Consider the following 21,049-nt stretch of genomic DNA (forward strand, 5'->3'; position numbering starts at 1 on the left):
AATTATAATGCTTTCCTCCAGAGAGGATTTGTATTTGTTTTTGCCAGGCATCTGATAGCATCTCAGTTAGAGCCCACCTTAAACCAAAATCAAGACTTGGACAGGCAATTTGACCCTAGCCTGTAAATTCCCCTGAAGCTGTTCCACTTCCAATTCATTCTTCTCCTAAGTGTATAGCCCTTTGGGGTCCCAGTTATTATACAGAGGGTCTTCTGTTTCACTCCCCACACACTGTATTTTATTTATTTTTTCTTCTCAAGTGAAAAATTATAATTTTCCAGTTAGGTAAATACCCTCAGCAAAGGCATCTTCCAAGTCATATCATGTCCCTGGATCCTGGCTTTCCAGCTTTTGGTCTGGCAATTCCCTAATATCATGCCATCTCTTAGACAGCTTGCTATGGGCTGAAAAGCATCCCCCTAAAATTCAGATGTTGGAATCCTAACCCCCAGTACTTCAGAATGTGACTGTATTTAATCACATATTCAAGTGTTTAAGCTTGGTCACTTTAAAGAGGTGATTAATTTAGAATGAGGCATTGGGGTATACTCTAATCCAATCCAATCTTCATATGAGATTTTAAGAAGTGTCCTTATAAAAAGAAGAAGAAAATTGGACACATAGAGAGACACTAGGGGCATGAAAGCGCACAGAGGAAAGACCATGTGAGGTCATAGGGAGAAGGGAGCTATTTGTAAGCCAAGCAGAATGGCCTCAGGAGAAACCAGTCCTGCTGAGACCTGGATCCTGGGCTTTTAGCCTTCAAAACTGTGAGAAAATAAATTTCTGTTATTTAAGCCACCTAGTCTGTGGTATTTTGTTGTAGCAGCCCTAGCAAATTAATACATTCCTTTAAGAACTTCACATACTCTGCATGTATTACAGAGTTTTATTTTTTAATTTGTTGTTTCCTGAGGTGGGTTTATATAAAGACTCCAGCCCACTGTTACCAGAAAGAGGAACTCCAGTCATCGCCTATCCCCCTCTCCACACGCTGCCTCCTTTTTCTTCATAGCCCTTACCATCACTTAGGGGATTATCTCTTTATTTTTCTATTTATCGTGGGCTGAAGAAAAGTGCATAACCTAAAAGTTGCATGTTAAGTTTCATTTGGGGAACTTGCTGAGGACTATAGTCTGGGAGACAGCCTCTCAGATAGCTCTGAGGAACTGCTTTGAAGAGGTAAGGGAGGAGCCAGGATACATAGGATTTTTTGCTGAAGAAAGACATGTAGTCAAACATAAAAAGATTACTGTTAATCTACGGACATCTCAAAAAATCTTAATGATTTTAGTGCTTTCCTATCTATGGGAAGATGCAAGAGTCTGGGCTCATTGAAATTATTCCTTAGATACGCATCTTAACTATCTAGGGCCAGTATCCAGAGTGCAGAGTGTTTCCTGTTTGTCCCCATCCTGAATTCCCCTCAGTGGAGGGCTGCAGTGGCTGATGGCTTGATGGCAGGCAATTTGCTGTTTACTGGACTGGCAGGCAATATTCCCTTTCTACATTATTATTATCTATTTAATTTTGCCAGAATTAAGATCCAAGAAAGCAGGGACTGCGTTTTGATAACTGGTATCTCCCCAGAGCCTGTAACAATGTGTGGCAGATCTAGGCACTCAGAAAATAGTTGAATAAATGAACGAATGAACGACAGAGAAAGGGCTTCCCCACCAGAAGAGCTGGGCGGGCCACCTAGTCTCCTGGGACCACAGTCAGGAAACGCAGGCGGTCCGCCTGGGTGGCCGCTGACCAGGGTCTGGCAGCCCTGGGGGCACGCGTGCCGTGGGGGAGTCCGGCATAGTCCGGGTTCCGGGTTTTCCGGAGCGCCTACCTCCCTGGAGAGGGCGGGGCCCTCGCGGCTCCCCGTGGGCGGAGCGGGCGGCCAGGCGTGCTGAGCCGCCGGAAGAAGGGCGGGCGCCGGGGTTTGTGGCTGCACCGCAGCATCTGGGGCCGCACCCCGAACCCGCCAGGGCCCGGGCGAGAGCGACCGGGACACGGGCAAAGGCCACGGCGCGCCGGGAGGGTGGAGGCGCCGGGACACCCGGGCTGCGGCCCAGGAGGCTGGGCGCCGGTGGGCCTGGCTGCTGCCACCGGGCCGGCATCAAAGCAGCGGCCGGCGAGCTGTATCCTCGCCCGGGTCTGCGGGAAGCCGGTTCTGGGCACCCCTCGCATTGTGGCCCCCAAAGCCCCGCTCCCGGGGGTGCGGCCGGGAAAGGATACCTTGGAGGGGCGGTGGGTTCATCTGGTGCCGCAGCACCCGCCCTAGGCCGCCTCTTGGGAATTTGGAAAAGATTCCCCGGTCCCGTCCGGAGGCCGATAGTCCTCTGAGCTTCCGAAGGAAGCCTGCGTGAACGTTGGGCGGTTTTCAAAGAATCATTGTGTTGGGTGGGGATGTGGTCTGTCTATAAAAGGCCGGGAAAGAACAAAATCCGTCACCCACGGCCCTTCTCTAAAGAGACACCCTCTGGAGCTGAAAGCCTCAAGAACGGGCTCTCTCACGCCCCCATCTCTCGTCCTGCCAGCGTCCAAGGCCGGTCTGGTGAGTAGGAAGCTAAGCTGCCTGTGTCTGCAAGTCTTTAAGTCCGAGGGAGGCACGTCTGGGAGCAGTGAGAAGGGGCATCTCGAAATGAAGCGTCTCTGTTTTTAACCATTTCATAAGATTCGAAAGTTTCCTCACTTTGGTAACAAGCCATTTTACTTTCTATTTAATCAGGGTTAGGATATTTTCCACATGCTCCTATCCATAGGATGCTGCTCCTTTCTCTGCATCAGTCACAGCTGAAAACAAGAAGAAGCCAAACACCCTGCCCCACAAACTCCCAAAAGTTAGGCCAGCTCCCTTTTCAGGGAGCTAGGACTAGGACTGTTCTTGGGGCCGGGATACACTGGACCTGGTCGCTGTGGAGGCACATGTCCAGATGCCAGGGGTTTCGATGAGATGATGAATTTGGGCTGTTTCCAAATTTTCCTGCTACAAACAGTTATGCAATAGTCCTCATTATGTTCAAAGTACTATATTTCCTCCGTTTGAAGACATACCCCTCTCCCCCAGTTGAACATTTCTGAAAGCAGGTTGTATCTTAACCCAGAGGTTAAAAGGACTTGCCAGCTTCTGGGCACCCACGTGGGTGGTGATGTGTCTGTCACTACTTGCCCGTGTGAAAACACAGCTATGTGATTATTCCATCAGTTGAGATACTTGAAGTTTAAATTCAGATCTGTAATTGTTTTTAAAAAATAATTTTAAAAGGTAATGCTATGATTGCAACATTAAAGCAAAAGGTTTCTAATAATGTCTATGAAGGCACTGTATTCCCAACATTGTTACAGCCCTATGAAGTACATCTATTATCTGCATTTTCTAGATGATGAGACTGAAGCTTAGGGAATTGAAGTGTCTTAGAGCATTGAAGTGCAAGTGTCAGGATTCTAACCCAGGCTGTCTGGTTTCTAAACTTGCCCTCTTAACTCCCACGTCTGTATCCAGGCAGAAGATGCATGCAGCTTACAAGGAAGGAAGTCAAGGCAGGGACTGTGTATGTTTGTGTATCCTTGGTGTTTGTGTGTCACTGGCTGTTTATGAAAGTGTGTATAGAACTGGAAATTAAAGCCGCATCCAAAGCACCGATTATACTTACTTCCACACTGATGCCACATCTTTGTTTTTGGATCTTTTGCAGTTTTAAATATATTTCCGCAAGTTCTGGAGTTCTAGCTGTATGATCAGTTTTCTGGGTCCCTCCTCTCCTGCCTTTTGCTCCTCTAGAAGAATATGAAGAGGCATGTACTCAGACCTACTCAACCGGCCGCCTCCCAAGCAGGCAGTACTTAATTTCAGAAAGGAGTCACTTTTTCAGGGCTGTTAAAGCCACATTAGCCTCTAGGAGCCCCCAGGTTCTGGTGCCGCAGGGACCAAAGTCCTCAGGCCAAAGTCCTGAGGGCAGGAGATTGTGATCAGAAGAGGACCATACAACTGTGAGGCGTCTCAGCAGAGGCTCTGGCAGTGTCCTCCCCAGAAGTGGACAAGGCCAGTCGGGTGGCATCATCATGCTACAGCAGCTCCTGATTACCCTGCCCACTGAGGCCAGCACCTGGGTGAAGTTGCACCATCCACAGAAGGCCAAGGAAGGGGCGCCCCTGTGGGAGGACGTGACCAAGATGTTTGAAGGAGAAGGTGAGAGAGGCTGATGGAGGGAGGGGATGGAGGTAGAGGAAGGGGTCTCAGTTTGCTTGCAGAAAGGTAGGTACACACATCATTGAGGTGTCTCTAGGGAAGAAAGTTGGAGGAAAGGAGGTCCTTGGGGCTCATGCTTATGGCTTTGGGGAAAGGGATAGCTGTGAGAGAAAATGTTGGGCTCTGGGCACTGGATCTTTGCGACACGTGTGCCATGCTGCTCCCATCTCGTGTCCTCGAATGAACAGGACAGGAAGACAGAATTCAGGGTGTTCCCCACCAGCGGCTCCCAAGTGTGTAAGTGTGACTCACAGACATTGGGGTCAAAGGTTTCTACTTTCTTAAGCCCTCCAGTGGTTTTCCTTCACAAGTTTCAGTCATTTTAACCCCAAACCAATATTTTTTTCTTTCTTTTCATCTCCTGCCAGGAAGAAGGAATGACATGCTTAGTTACTCTCATTTTACCTTGAAATATATGAGTTCAGTGGGAAACATAACCAAGATTACACAGTATTTGGTGGTTGGGTCAGAATAGATGGGTGGACAGAGGAATTTGTATGTCTCATGTGGTCTCTTAGTTCATACCTATAACACTTCAAATCCAGCTTGTATTTGTTATATTCTAACTCTGTCAGGCAGGGGACTTTGCTAAGCATCTTGATGGATGGAAAAATGAATAATGATCTCTAATGCTAATTATTAATTGATGGAGATAGACACATACTCAGATCAAAAGAATAGAAAGTAGCCTAAATACATTCTATGGTAAAATTCTTTTGGAAGACAAGAGACAGGAAACATTCTTCTGATTGTACTTATCAGAGAAAACTTCACAAAGCAGGTAGCATTGAATCGGGCCTTAAAAGATGTCTAAGCTTTTTTTACGGAAGAATTGAGGAAAAGATACAAAAGTGGGTACCTTGAAGAGTGGTTCAGAGAATGGAGACTGTTCTAGTCTAACTAAGGGTTAAGAATGTGGTCAGTGTATGTGTCCCACAGATAAAGGATGGTGGTTAGAGGAAACTAATGCTGGGGAAATGTGCTTCAGGCAGATTATAGAGTGCCTTGAAGTCCACGGGAGGTGTTTGTATTTTTCTTTCTTGTCGGGAACCTTTGAACAAAGGAGTGGCCTGGTAGGTCTGTGCTTTTGTACCAGCACTGGCCATTGGAAAGCGTTAATGCCCAAAGCAATGCCCTGCAGATCCTCCTCATTCAGGAGGCTCCAGTCTGCTCTTGAGTTGCTCTGAATGTCCCTCTGTGAATGTTTTGAGAGGGGGGCCATATTCAGCAGATCTACAGGCAGTTTTTCTATTTGGGGAGTTTGGGGAGATGCAAACTTTCTGGCTCTTTTCCTTCCTCAGCTCTGCTGTCTCAGGATGCTGATGAGACCCAGGGAGAAAGTTTAAAGGATGAAGTGACTCCCGGGACCCGGACAACAGACTCCCAAGTGGGTTGAAGTTTCCTGTCACTTTCTTGACATGCTTTTTGGTTTTTAAGATTATAACTTGCCCTTTTCTGGGGAGTTGGAGTATATTGAGGCTAACGAATTTCACCCAGGGAACTCAGTGCAAGTTAGTCTTTTACAGAAAACTGGGCCGCAGTGGCAGCAGTTTCCTTACTCATAGAAAACGCTTGTTTCTAACCAACGTCTAGATCTAACGTGCGAATTTTTGTAGAGAAAGCAAAATGAGTGATATAAATTCTAGCCCCTAAAAACTTGGGACCTAAGATAAACCTCAATTTTTTCAAAATAATTTATTTATTTATTTTTGGCTGCATTGGGTCTTTGTTGCTGCATGTGGGCTTTCTCTAGTTGGGGCGAGCGGGGGCTACTCTTCGTTGCAGTGTGTGGGCTTCTCATTGCGGTGGCTTCTCTTGTTGCGGAGCACGGGCTTTAGGCACGTGGGCTTCAGTAGTTGTGGCTTGTGGGCTCAGCAGTTGTGGCTCGTGGGCTCTAGAGCGCAGGCTCAGTAGTTGTGGTGCACAGGCTTAGTTGCTCCGCGACATGTGGGATCTTTCCGAATCAGGGATGGAACCCATGTCCCCTGCACTGGCAAGCAGGTTCTTAACCACTGCGCCACCAGGGAAGTCGGATAAACCTCAATTTTTATGAGTATTTCATACTCAAAAACAAACTTAGAATAAAGTTTTGACATTTTTAGTGAGGTACATCTGTCACTTGATGAGGTGGCCCTTAGAATAGTGTCTGGAGCAGAGGTCAAACTGCAGCCAAAGACGTGAGAAGAGAAGAAATGGTCAGGCCACAGAGCATACACATTAGACAGGCTGGGCGGTTACAACAGGGTGTGGAAACTGTGTCCTTACCACCTGGTAGAAGCATAGGTGAAACAGAAGGAAAACTGTAGAATAAACGAGAAAGGAAGACTGTTAAAGAGGAGATGTTATTCGAGGACAGAAGAGTTTTAGGTGAGAACTTGGGTTCTGAAATTAGATGGTACAGGATTTGAACTCATCTCCTGTATTTACTTGCTCGGTGATTTTTTTTAGCTGTTTACAATCCCAGTTTCCTCTGTTAATTCAGATGCTAACACCTTTTAGGATTGAAATGTATTCCAGGGTTATTTCTGGTAATATGGAAGAAGTAATAATATTCTAATTATTTGAAGAGGTATCTTATATCTACCTTCCACTTATCTGGAATTCTTACCACCTGACTGACATTTGTCAAAAACTGGTGGGATTCTTAGCACTGGGATAAGATTAAATTTCTTAAAATTGAGTTGTAATTTACATATAGGAAAATACACTTAAGGGAGTACATAGTTCTATTTTGACATATGTATATACCACGTAACCAAATCAAGATATAGAGCATTTCCACCATCTCAGAATGTTCCCTTGTGCCCCTTTCCAATTAAAACTCTGTTTTACCCCCAGTAGAGACTACATGGGATCTCTGCATTATTTCTTACAACTGCATGTAAATCTACAATTAAAATTATATAATAAATCTGTAATCTCAAAATAAAAAGTTTACTTTAAAAAAGAATCTAAAAAAAAAGAATTTATATGCTGCAGTGGTTAGGTATAGTGCTCTACAAATGTCAGTTAGGTTAAGTTGGTTGACAGGTTGTTCAAATCTATATCCTTGATGAATTTTTGTCTACTTGTTCCGTCATTTACTGAGAGGAGTGTTAAAATCTCTAATTATTATAGTTTCATCTATATCTCCCTTTAGTTCTGTCAACTCTGCTTTATTTATTTTGAATTCTGTTATCAGGTGCATAAACACATAGGATTGTTGTCTTCTTGACGGACTGACCGTTTATCATTACGAAATGTCTCTTCTTTATGCCTCATAATATTCTTTTTCCTAAGCCCACTTTGATTTAACATAACTCCTCCAGTGTTTTTAGTTATTGTTGGTATAGGATAGCTTTTTCTCATTCTTTTACTTTCTTTTTTAAAATTTATTTCTTTATTTATTTTTGGCTGCATTGGGTCTTTGTTGCTGCGCCTGGGCTTTCTCTAGTTGTGGCGAGTGGGGGCTACTCTTCATTGTGGTGCGTGGGCTTCTCATTGTCGTGGCTTCTCTTGTTGTGGAGCATGGGCTCTAGGGTGCGCGGGCTTCAGTAGTTGTGGCATGCGGGCTCAGTAGTTGTGGTTCGTGGGCTCTAGAGTGCTGGCTCAGTAGTTGTGGCACACGGGCTTAGTTGCTCCGTGGCATGTGGGATCTTCCTGGACCAGGGAATCAAACCCGTGTCCCCTGCATTGGCAGGCAGATTCTTAACCACTGTGCCACCAGGGAAGTCCCTCATTCTTTTACTTTTAACTTATTTGTGCCTTTATATTTAAAGTGTGACCTTCTTAAATATAGCTGGGTTGTGCTTGCTTAGTACATTTACAGTTACATAATCATTGATGTGATGGGATTTAAGTGTATATTCTTGTTCTTTGTTTGCTGTTTGTCAAATCTGTTTTGTTTATTTGTTCCTCTCCTGCCTTCTTTTGGATTGTGCAGTTTATTTAGTATTCTATTTTATGTCCTCTAATGACTTTTTTAGCTGTTTCATTTGTTTTTAGTGGTTGCTCTAGCTATTACAATATGCATTTTTCACATGTCACAGTTGAATTATTACTATACTGTTTCACATATAATTTGAAAGCCTTATTTTCCCATTTACTCTTCCCATTCTTTGTGTATTGTCATCATGCTTTTCACTTTACATCTTATACACCCCATAATACATTGTTCTTATTTTTGCTTTTAACAGTAAATTGTCTTATAAGAAATTAAGAAAGGGAAAAAAAAAGAGCCTTTCATTTTTGCACACATTTACCAATTCAAGCACTTTTCATTCCTTCCTTTAGTTCCAAGTTTTTTTTTTTAACTTTTGAATTTTATTTTATTTATTTTTTATACAGCAGGTTCTTATTAGTTGTCTATTTTATACATATCAGTGTATATATGTCAATCAGTATCTCCCAATTCATCCCACCACCAAGTTCCAAGTTTCTAACTGACATTATTTCCCTTCAGCCTAAAGAATGTCATTTAGCATTTCCTGTAGTGGGGGTGTTCTGATGATGAATTCTCACAGCTTTGGTGATCTAAAAATGTCTTTATATGGTCTTCCTATTTGAGAATCTTTTACTGAATATAGAATTCTAGGGTGACTGTTTTTTCTTTTAAGCACTTTAAAGATGTTCCATGATTTTGTGGCTTGTATTGTTTCAGATGAGAATTCAGCTATTATTCTTATTCTTTCCCCAGATGTGACATGTCTTTCTGTTTGTTCCTTTGTTTTATACCAACTTTTCTTTTTTTTTTGTTCCTCCTTTCCTACCTTTTTTTCACTACTTTTATGTTCTTCCCTTTTATCTTTGCTATTCAGCAGTTTTAGTGATGTGCATAGACATGATATTCTCTGAATTTCCCGCCCCCCCATGGAGGGTTTGCTGGCTTTTGGATTTGTGGGTTGAATTTTTACTCAAATTTGGAAATTTTTCAGCCTTTATTTCTTCAAATATTTTTTTCTGCTCATTCTCTCTTCTCCTTCTTAGATTCTAATTACATGTATATTAGACTACTTGATATTATCCCAGGTTTTTTTTGGTTTTTTGTTTTTCTTTTTCTCTCTTGGTGCTTCCATTTGAATACTATCTGTTGACCTGTGTTAAGTTTCACTGATTTTGTCTTCATCAGGGTCCATCTGTTATTAAGCCCATCCAGTGGATTTTTCAGATATTGTATTTTTCACTTGTAGAATGGTCTTATAGTTCTTTTTTAGCATTTCTCTCTCCTCAATTAACCCCACGTTTTCACCTATTCTATCTATATTTTATTGTAAATTCTTCAACATATATTTTATTTTTAAAATAAATTTATTTTTGGCTGCGTTGGGTCTTCATTGCTGTGTGCAGGCTTTCTCTAGTTGCGGGAAGTGGAGGCTACTCTTCCTTGCGGTGTGCAGGCTTCTCGTTGTGGTGGCTTCTCTTGTTGTGGAGCACGGGCTCTAGGGCGTGCAGGTTTCAGTAGTTATGGTTCACGGGCTTAGTTGCTCTGCAGCATGTGGGATCTTCCTGGACTAGGGCTCAAACACGTGTCCCCTGAATTGGCAGGCAGGTTCTTAACCACTGTGCCACCAGGGAAGCCCTCTTCAACATATATTTTAATAATTTATTTAAACTTCTTTTCTGCTAATTCTAATGACTTGGTTACCTAGGTGTTTGCTTCTTATGTTTTTATTTTCTTGATTATCGGTCAGATATTCCTCCTTCTTTGTATGTCTAATAATTTTTTATTGTAGTTCAGATATTATGTATAAAAGAATGGTGGAGGATGAAATATGCATAGATAGGTCCATTTCTCCATCAGCCTGGAAGGACGTTGGTGTTGAGGTGAATAACTACCATGGTTTCCAGTTCTTTGACGAAACCTCAGATGCATGGCCTCCTGGCCAAGCATCTGCTATTTCATACTGTTAGAGCATTCATTGTATCCCTGGGGGTTGCAGCTTTCTACAGGATTGCTTTGGCTGAAGCAAGAAAGAAGGCATATGCAGATTTCTACAGAAATTGTGGTTCCATGAAAAATTTTGAGGCAATGAGGAAGGCTGGTATCTTTCAGAGTGCAAAGTGATTTTAGAATGTAAAGAATTTCTTTGGGTTGAGTTGCATGAAGTTTGTCACTGACCTGTGTTCCTGAACTATGAAACATGAATATCTGGTCTAAGGAATAATTTCTCTTGTTAAATAAACAATTAACAAATAAAGGTATATATGGATAGATAGATACATAGATATTGTCTGTTTATTTCTTTTGTTTGTTCCATTTATTTACAGAAGATTCTAAGCCTTTTCCTCTGACTGGTGGTTAAGGTGAGGGACTGATTATTCACATTTTTCCTAGAGCTGTGGCTGAGCTCTGGCTGAGATACACTTTAATTCGATTGAGTTCACTTCTGATTAACCCAACTACCAGTGCCCCATGCCACCACTGCTGAGGGGCTGATCCTTTTTACCTCTTCAGTATTTGAGCTAGGGAGGGGTTAGACCACAGTCCCAGACAGTTTTGTTCATCTTGCATTAAACTCCAGCAGGGCCCCAGAATTTCAACTCAGCAGGGATGCACTGGTCTTTGTGACAATAAGTGCTAAAAGCCTCTCTTCCCTCCCCCAGCCCCTCTGATCTCATCTCCTTGCATTCCCCTTCACTAGCCCACCTCCAGCAATGCTGGCTACTCTCCTGTGCCTCAGACAAGCCAAGGACACTCTCACCTCAGGTCCTTTGTCCCCATCTGGAAGGCTCTCCCCTCAGATTTCCACATGGCTTTTCCTCACTGAGCTCATGTCTCTGTTCAAATATCACCCTTTTAGGAAGGCCTTCCCCAGCCACCCTACGTGAAAGATCCTCCCCATCCACACTGTGGCTCTCCCTGTTCCCCTTATCCTGCTTAATTTTTTTCTAAGACATATATGACCATCTGTCCTTCTGTACGTTTAATTACTTAAGGTAGTCTCCGAGAATCACCAAACAGATCCAGAGGAGGCTCCCAGTAAAACCAGTTTAGAATCTCTCAGAATTTAGAATACTGTAAGAACATCTTGGATCTTGATGGAGGTGGTCTCAGACTGAAAAGGAATATATTTGATATTCTAGGAACTGTTGACCTTCAAGGACATATCTGTGGACTTCACCCAGGAGGAGTGGGGGCAGCTGGCCCCTGCTCACCGGAATCTGTACCGGGAGGTGATGCTGGAGAACTATGGGAACCTGGTCTCAGTGGGTAAGCATGGGTTACACATAACGTCCAGAAACCTACCCATTACAGGACAGTTACTATTCCTAAATTATTAAATGCTGTAGATTCCCTGGAGCCTGGCCTTGGGTTCTGTGTTGGAGATAGACGTCTCATTCCTTTGAAAATCAAGCCAGAACATAACCTGAATCCCCTCCCTTGGGGGAACGGTTTTACTTTGTAGAGTGAGAACAGAAAAAAATGCTGTGATGCCCCTTTCTGTATTCAGAGACCCTAAATACCAGAGGATTGGAACTACATTCCAGGGATGGTTCTTAGACCTCAGCATAAATATTCATACCCTTTTCTTCACTCCATAAGTAGGATGTCAACTTTCCAAACCTAGTGTGATTTCCCAGTTGGAGAAAGGAGAAGCACCATGGATGACAGAGAAAGAAGGCCCAGGAGATCCCAGTTCAGGTGAGACCAAGGCAGATGGTTCCTTTCAATATGTAGGCCAGAGTGCCCAGCATCTTCCCAGGCTGCGGGAAGGCTGAGAGGATGGACAGGCATGCACTGAACCCGATTTTACCCCTCCCTTTGCACCCCTTTCCTTCACCTAACCTTGCAAAAGTCTCTGAAGTTGGAGGGAAAAGAAGTCTTCTCTTCATTAAGGTTAAACTTGATTTTCCTTCTTTCTTCAGTATCCTGAAGTTTGCCAATCGAAAGCTCCCTTCCCTAAGCAGTCAGATGTACGTGGTCTCTCCTCAAAGAAAACAGGTCTCTTTTCAGGACTCTCACTGCATTCTACAAATCTTTAATCTTCTCTCTTGAATTCTATTTCAACTTTTCACCAGTTTTTCAGCTTACAATCCTAGCTTTGATTCTCACTCTCCCTTTAACTCAAGTATCTTTATTTATTGTAATAACTAGTTTATGGAAAGTCCTGCAAGAGAAATTACCACAGGATTCCTTCTCATCAAATCCAATGGTTTTTAACAATCCCCTTAAACTTTGCTTTTATTATGAAATATTTTAGATATTCAGAAAGGCATAGAGAACATTATAATAAATTTCTATGTAACTTCCACCTAGATTAAGAAATAAAACAGAGTTTAAGCCCCGCTATTCCCCTCCTACCTTTTGAAACAACCAACTCTTCTGAGTTTAAATATTTTCATTTGTATATGTATCTTCATACTTGTATTGCATGTGTATATCCCCCAAGCAATATATAATGCTGTTTTGCATGTTCTTATTCTTTAAATAAATGGTATATATACTTTTCCACTTGCTTTTCTCATTCAACACCGTTGATATTTATCCATATTGTTCTGGTTCATTCATTTCTGTTGAATTAATAAAGCACAATTTATCCATTTTCCTGTTGATAGACATTTGTACTGTTTCTAAATTTGGGGATTACAAAGATACTGGAGTAAAACTTTGTGTAAAACTTCTCGTGTTTCTCTGAGATATTTGATAGAAGCAGACTTGTTGGGTCACCTTCATTTTGCTAGATTTTACAGAATTGTTCTTCAAACTAGTTGCACCAATTAGTACTCCTATCAGCAGGTTTTGAGAGGTTCCAGAACTCAACATCTTTGTCAACACTTGGCATTCTCAAAGTTTCACATTTTTATAAATTCAGTGGGTGAATATCTTGTTGGTTTTTTTCATTTTCCTGATTACTAATAAGAGGGAGCATATTTTTCATGTTTATTGGTCATCTATCCAGGATTCCTTTTCTGTAAACTACTTGTTTATATCCTTTGTGAATTTTTATATTATCTTTTTTCCTTATTGATTTATAGAAAAAATATTTTATATCTTTAAGATTTTGATTTTCATACTTAGGTTAAATCTGAATTTATTTTATATGTAGTATGAGGTGAAGCTCTAGTTTAACTTATTACATGTGGATAATCAGTCCAAGAACCAATTATTGAATAGTTAATGCCACTCTGTCACCTGCCAAGTTTCTAATGCCAGGCTGTCTTAATTACTATATTTAATAGTGAGACTTAATATCTTGTTCTTCAAAATTGTCCTGGCTATTGTTAGCCCCTTGCTTTTCCATATGAATTATATAATGAGTGCATCAATTACACACACACACACACACACACACACACACACACACACACAAATACTCTGGTGGTATTTTGATTGGAATAGAATTGAATTTATAGATCAATTTGGGAGGGAATTGATATTATGATATTGAGTCCTACTGTCCAGGAGTGTGGTATATTGCTCCACTTACTGACATTTCCTAATTTTTTTAAATAAAGTATTTTCCCCCATAAAAGTCTTGTACACATTGAACATCTTTTGTCAGATTCATCCTGAAGAACTTATATTTTATTGCTATTTCATATTATTTTTTTGGCCACCCTGCACAGCTGGTGGGATCTTAGTTCCCCAACCAGGGATTGAACCCGGGCCCTTGGCAGTGAGAGCACGGAGTCCTAACCACTGGACCGCCAGGGAATTCCCTGCTATTTTAAATGGTATAACTTTTTTCAATTATGTTTTCTCTTTTTTGCTAGTGTGTAATAACATAACCGGTTTTGATCTTCTAGCCAGCCACCTTGTTTCACTCTGTTATTAATTCCAATAATTTGTACATTCTCCTGGGTTTTCTCTTTTTCAACTTATAATAAGGAAAATAATAATAATAGCTACCATGAATGTTCTTTCCCTGCCTCTGGATGAAATCTCAGAGAGGTCCCATAGGTGGTCCAGTCCCTTTAAATAATAACAGTCTGTCTTTTAGTGAAATATGTAATTCAGTATAATAATAAAAACTCCCAACTTCAAAGTTATATCTTCTCTCCTCCCCTAGCTTGGGCCTGCTTCAGCTTGGATACCGAATTGGGAAGGGGTCATAGATGGCCTGTTCTCTCTTCCCCTATCTTCTTCTTCTCGTCTTCCTTCTCCCTAATCCAGGACCAGAATCAGGGGCCTGCAGAACATAGACTTTATTTTTGCATCTATTCATTTAGAATTTGGAATTTGGAAGTACAAATGATCCTTCTGTGTTAACCAAAAATCCTACAAGAAGTTATACTTTTCAGGAATATGGAACTGTCAGTTGAAGTATTAGTAATGGTGCAATAAATTATTTTAAAAAACAGAATTTTAAATATCCTTTAAAGAAAGGATATTTTCATAGAACATAGCAATAGTAGCAACATAGCAGTCTGGGTTTCTTACAAGTCTCCTTTGTATAATTAACACTTCCCGGGACAGATTAATAACTACAGGAAGCAGAATAATATGTAAATATTAATATAAGCTTCAGTAAAAGACAGCTTGACATTCTTGTGAATGTCCTTAGTTCAAATTTTTTCGTTTGTTTTTTTTTTTTGGCCACACCGTGCAGCTTGTGGGATCTTAGCTCCCTGACCAGGTATTGAACCCGAGCCCTTGGCAGTAAAAGCGCAGAGTCCTAACCACTGGACCACCAGGGAATTCCCTCAAACCTTATTTTTGAACTAGCTGGAGTGGGAAGAGGGAAATCTTTTTATCTTTCTGAGAATGTTTTCCAAAAGTAGTTATCAATTAAAAAGACACGGTTAAGACATAGCCCTGAAATTTCATTATTTAGTATTAATAGAAAGAAGAGGACTAAAATATTCAAATTTTTACCCTATATATAAAATCACACTTTTACCTGGTTGTTTCTTAATTTCCCATTACCTCTCCAGAGTGCCTAACCATATTTAAATATACTCAGAACTTCATGTACTTTATATGTATTGTTATCTAAATCTCTAGTCCATACCCAGTATAATAATTGATTTTTTGAAGCGTAATGAATATGAGTTATTTGCATTTTTTCCATTTCTTTCAGACTTGAAGAGTAAAACAGAAACAGCTGCATCAACTGCAAAGAATGACGTTTTACAGGAACAGTTCTATCATGGCATGATGATGGAAAGGTTCATGAGGGATGATGTCATTTTTTCCACATTGAGAAAAGTCTCAAAATATGATCATGAGTTAGAAAGCCACCAGGATAGCCATGGAAGAGACGTGAGACAAACCATCTTGACCCATAAGAAGAGAGGCCAAGAAACTTACAAATTTGGCAAAAATATTGTGAGTTCAAATGTTGTTATAGAACAGAGACACCATAAATATGACACACCTAGAAAGAGAAACAAATACAAATCAGATTTGATTAATCATCCAACAAGTTACATAAGAACAAAAACCTACGAATGTAATATATGTGAAAAAGTCTTCAAACAACCCATTCACCTTACCGAACACATGAGAATTCATACTGGTGAGAAACCTTTCAGATGTAAGGAATGCGGAAGGGCCTTTAGTCAAAGTGCATCCCTTACCACACACCAAAGAATCCATACTGGTGAGAAACCCTTTGAATGTGAAGAATGTGGTAAAGCCTTCAGACATCGCTCATCTCTTAATCAACATCATAGAACTCACACTGGTGAGAAACCCTATGTATGTGATAAATGTCAGAAAGCTTTCAGCCAGAACATTAGCTTGATCCAACATTTGAGAACTCATTCTGGAGAGAAACCCTTTACATGCAATGAATGTGGGAAAACCTTTAGACAGATTAGACACCTTAGTGAACATATAAGAATTCATACTGGGGAGAAGCCCTATGCATGCACCACATGTTGTAAAACCTTTAGTCATAGAGCTTATCTAACGCATCACCAGAGAATCCATACTGGGGAGAGACCCTACAAATGTAAGGAATGTGGGAAAGCCTTTAGGCAAAGGATACACCTTAGCAACCATAAAACTGTTCATACAGGAGTGAAAGCGTATGAATGCAACCGCTGTGGAAAAGCCTACAGGCATGATTCATCCTTTAAGAAACATCAGAGGCATCACACAGGAGAAAAACCTTACGAATGTAATGAATGTGGAAAAGCCTTCAGCTATAATTCATCACTTACTCGACACCATGAAATACACAGGAGAAATGCCTTCCAGAATAATGCCTAAAAACAGATTATTCAACATGAACAAAAGCCAGGTCTAAATCAGTGATTCTGTGCTTCGAATTTCAGGACTAAATTGGAGGAATTGACATAATGATGCCAACTTCTAATTTTGCCCATTGTGTAAATAAACATTACATTTATAACTACTGTCTGCTAATATCTCCACACAAAGTACTTAATCAAGAATAAAAGATGGCCCTTCAAGTTAAATTCAACATTATAGAAAATTCACACATTATTACTTTTATGATTTCATGGTAGATTAATAAATTATTCATCATGGGCATTCACTGATTTACAGACCAGCATTTGGGAACTACTGTTTAAAACATCACCACCCCTATATTTTTTTAATTAAAAAAATTTTTTTTAATGGGGAAAACTCACATGGTATAAACTTCAAAAGTTACAGTCAGTTGTATAAGTGAAAAGACTTCTTCCTCCATCACCCATCACAAAATTCTACCAGAGGCAACCATTTTTTATAACTAAGTTTTCTGTACACCCTTCCAGAGATCTTTCTGTTTAAATCCAAGAGAATACATATATACATTTTTTACTTTTGAAGCATAAATGGCAGCCCCCCATACAAACACATATTACTTTTATTACTTCACTGTATATCATGGAGGTCATTCCATATCAGTAAACAAAGTGCCTCCTCATTCTTTTTTTTTTTTTTTTTTTGTGGTACGCGGGCCTCTCACTGTTGTGGCCTCTCCCGTTGCGGAGCACAGGCTCCAGATGCGCAGGCTCAGCAGCCATGGCTCACAGTCCCAGCTGCTCCACGGCATGTGGGATCCTCCCGGACCGGGGCACGAACCTGTGTCCCCTGCATTAGCAGGCAGACCCCCAACCACTGTGCCACTAGGGAAGCCCCTCATTCTTTTTTTATAGCTGATAGTATTCCATGGTTTGAATGTACTTTAGCCACTTCACTATAGATGGATTTTTGAATTTCCAATCTCTTATTTATATGATATTGCAATGAATAGTCATGCATTTTTATTTCTCACAATGTAAGTACATGCATAGGGTAAATTCCTAGAACAGGAATTTCTGTGCTAAAGGGTATGCACATTTGTATGATGGATACTGCCAAATTGACCTTCATAGAGGTTGGATCAATTTATTTTCCCACCAGCAAGATACAGAACTGTGGGAACCATATCTGGTGCTGAAGCATCTCCTGAGCCAACAGCCCCATCATCCATTAAAGAAGTATCAGCTTCTCTCAATAACATAGCCTAGAAGTACCAGCCGAGCTGCATCCCCATAAAAAGCGGCACTTGCCATCCCTGGAGCCAGAGAGAAATCTGCATGTTATCAAATAGACCAACCAAAGTCTCAGCTGGAGAAGGAGAAGACATCTCTCCACCAACTGTTACAGCCCCTGACTTCTGAGTCTGGAACTGTCTGATGAAGTAGAGTTCCTTTAAAGAGACTGATCCACCTGCCTTAGCAAGTATAATCTTGGCTGCAACCCCTTTGGAATGGAGGAAAACTGACAATGGAGTCAGGGTACTTAATATAGCAGGATATACCACAGCTGATTAACTGACCATACGTAGCATTTTACAGGATGGCTGTGTTAGCGAGTTACAGTTCACATGTGGAAGGAGACAGAAACGAGGTAGGACACGACTTTCTAATTAATAAACATTAATTAATGAAGAGAGCATTAATTAATTAGTTGACATTGCTTATTATGTGTGAAAGCTGACTGCCAAGGTCAGGACCACAGTAATTTTGTATATGTTCATTTTTCATTCTGGTAAAGTTTTATTAAAGTTTTAGTGATTCTGTGAAATGTTGATGGATTTCCCCTCATCTTCATCCCCACAGCCACTACTCAGTTATAAACCAAAGCCTGGCACTTAAGATCCTTCATTACATCTAGTTGTACCTTACAGCTTCCTCTTCCATTTACTTATCTCCTTCCTCTATGGGCTCTGACTACACTCAAATATATTAGTTGAGAATCTTTAAGTTACAAGTAACAGAAATCAACTGAGGTTAGTTAAGTCTCAAAGAGAGGTGTTAATAGAGGGATATTGGGGTATCTCATGGAATTCAGGGCAGCGATACATTATAACAGTGGACTGAGACCAGGATCTGAAACGCTTTGGAAAACCCAGGCAGTTTTCTCTCCATCTGCGACCTCTGCTTCTTGTGTTTTCTTCATTCTGGCTTTTCTTTTTTGTTTTCAACACCTCATTGCAAATCACGGTTACCGTCAGCTTTAGATTTTACATATATTCGGTTTCCATCACTCAGAGAAAAACTGTCTTCTCTTTCTCACTTCTTATCTCAAAATCATGGGGAAGCTCTCTTACTGGCCCAGCTAGGTCAGGCGCCCACCACTAAACAAGTCAACTGTAGGCAGAGATCTCAGCTTCTGTGGGAACCATGTGGATGATGTGGTGGTGAATGGGGCCGGGGGGGGGGAGGTGCTGGAGGGGCAGGAGAGCAGAAGAAAGGGTTACTGTTCATAGCATTCCATATCCTACTCACTCTTCAATGCTGGCTCATCAGATCAGAACTTTAGAACTGGAAAGGATCTAGGAACTCACCTAATTGAAACTTCTCTCTTTATAGATAAAGAAATGGAGACTCCCCTTCTTTAATTACTCACATCTTTTCACCTAAGTCATATTTTTGAGCATTTTTTCCTCTAAGTTTGTTAGCCTGGCTTTCCAAACACTTGCCCTTAATGGCTGAACATAGCTGCTTTTCGCCATTGTAAGACTTTTACTTCTCAGATCTATTGCCCCAAGGAAGTCTTTCATAAATTATGCTTCAGAGCCTACCCACTGGCTTTGCCTTTTATCAGTGCTTATTCATTCATTCGATTTATCCCACAGGAACTTCTCCTTCTGTTGGTTATGTGAATGTTCTTCCCCAGAACTGTGTGCTTAGGCATAATTCTCTTCTCAAGCTAGACATTTTGTCTGATCTTGTTAACATCCGAACGCCTCTTACATCTACATCTATATCTTACAAATCTCTCCTGAGTTCCAGGAGAAAACATTATGTTCAATATCCCACTGGATATCTCCACTTGGGTAACTCATAGTCACCTCAAAGTGTGTCCAAAACTCAACTCAATTTTTTCAATAAAATCTGTATTCCTTAATCCAGGAAGTGGTATCACCACTCATCCAATTCTCCAGTTTAAACTTCTCCCTCTCATCCGTCACCTTTCCCAATCAGTCACCAGGTCCTATACATTCTGTTCAGGATCTCTTCAGTTTATATCCTCTGCTCTATTCCCATTGTCAGTACTTTAATCAGGCTCTTAGCATTTCCTAACTGCTTAAATAGATTCCTAAATATTTTTTATATATCTAATCTGGACTCATCTCTCTGTCATCCCCACTGCTGCTAGAGTGGTCACACTAAAACATATAACTAATCAAATTATTGCTTGAAATCCCTCAATGGTTTCTTATAACTTGAAGCTAAATGTCAGATTCCTTAATAGAATACTTGGTATAGAGCACTGCCTATTTTTCTAGTAGTGGCTCCCAAATTTCCCCCCAAGCGTACTTCTCTCCAGCCATAAACATATTATGGTCCTCCAAATATTCCATGCTATTTCATGGTTTCTGGTGATCAACTATGCTATTTTTTCCTCCTTCTGCCTAACTTCTTTTTTAGCTCCTACTCATCCTCCCAGATTTAGTTTGTGTCACATCTTCAGGGAATACTACACAAAATCTATGAAGTTTTGGATGAACAATTGAAGTCTTGGCTGAATTTACTAAATAAATATCTAGGCCTTATCCTACAGGATTTTTGACTAGAGAGTGATAGCAAGGGATTTTAATTTTATAAAATTACTCTGGAATCACTATGGAGGACCATGGCTCAACATGAAGCAATAGCCAGGGCTATTCAACTTCAATTTGCTTCACACTGTTGCTTGCTACACTTCCTTCTTTTCTTACCCTTGCTACCATGGGTTTGCACCTAAAAAAAAAAAAAAAAAAAAATCATCGAATCCTTGCCTCAGGCTCTGTTTTCTTGAAGACTCTGGTTAAGACAAGCACACAGCCCCAATTTGAGTAATCAGGGCCAATTGGACAATTTCTGGACTTATCTTTGAGGTATTAGGGAATGGGCTTCCTTTTCTTCCACTGGACACAAATCTGGAAGACTGTGGCCCTGGAAGCTACTGGCAGTGGAAGAGGAGAAAGACTGCCTATAAATGCAAAAACACAGAGGAAATAGATCCAAGAAATGGAGAGAGAAAACTCAGTTCTGGTCTCACTGTTTGACATCTGGATCAAGCCTCACCTGAAGCTAGAGCTCTTGGGTTTTCAAACTGATAAATGAATAAAACCTAATAGATTCAAGAGTTCAAATGTCCTACATCTGAGGCTGCCTGTTTTAGCAGAAGCATGGCCCAGTCTTACATCCTTAACTCATCCCCAGCTCCCCCAACTTCCTAGCTTAGGGCTACCTTTTCTGGCTTTCTCCAACTAAGCAATGCCCTTTTCAATTACCAGAAACTGGTGTTTGGCTAAAGAGAGGCTGACCTTAATACTGGGAAGAGAAGTCTCTCAAATACAGAATATTATCAGTGGGTTTCTCTTAAGCATATAAAAATTATGTCAATAATTGTTCTAGCACCTGTAAGGAACCCAAACTTGAGCAAGATAAATTCCCTGC

General features: G+C 40.9%; 1 protein-coding gene across 3 annotated transcripts; it reads left to right on the forward strand.

Annotated features, from left to right (window-relative positions):
* Positions 1 to 1,923: 1,923 nt before the first annotated feature.
* ZFP69 (ZFP69 zinc finger protein) lies at positions 1,924 to 18,177 on the forward strand. Of its 3 annotated transcripts, XM_060020117.1 has the most exons (7): positions 1,924 to 2,545; positions 3,494 to 3,542; positions 3,687 to 4,180; positions 5,542 to 5,627; positions 11,303 to 11,429; positions 11,763 to 11,861; positions 15,241 to 18,177. In XM_060020117.1, the coding sequence occupies exons 3-7, from the start codon at positions 4,054 to 4,056 to the stop codon at positions 16,374 to 16,376; spliced, it is 1,575 nt and encodes a 524-aa protein (XP_059876100.1). In that variant the 5' UTR covers positions 1,924 to 2,545; positions 3,494 to 3,542; positions 3,687 to 4,053; the 3' UTR covers positions 16,377 to 18,177. The 3 variants fall into 3 exon arrangements, with proteins under 3 accessions (XP_059876100.1, XP_059876093.1, XP_059876109.1); XM_060020110.1 differs by lacking the exon at positions 3,494 to 3,542; XM_060020126.1 differs by lacking the exon at positions 3,494 to 3,542 and having other exon boundaries at positions 11,766 to 11,861.
* Positions 18,178 to 21,049: the final 2,872 nt, after the last annotated feature.

The sequence above is a fragment of the Delphinus delphis genome, chromosome 1 (assembly GCF_949987515.2).
Source record: "Delphinus delphis chromosome 1, mDelDel1.2, whole genome shotgun sequence".
Classification (NCBI taxonomy): Eukaryota; Metazoa; Chordata; class Mammalia; order Artiodactyla; family Delphinidae; genus Delphinus; species Delphinus delphis.

Coding starts and splice junctions, on each gene's coding strand:
- ZFP69 (XM_060020117.1), top strand. CDS start 4,054: ATGCTACAGCAGCTCCTGATTACCCTGCCCACTGAGGCCAGCACCTGG. Junction 4,181..5,541: donor CAAGATGTTTGAAGGAGAAG/GTGAGAGAGGCT, acceptor TTCCTTCCTCAG/CTCTGCTGTCTCAGGATGCT. Junction 11,862..15,240: donor CCCAGGAGATCCCAGTTCAG/GTGAGACCAAGG, acceptor CATTTCTTTCAG/ACTTGAAGAGTAAAACAGAA.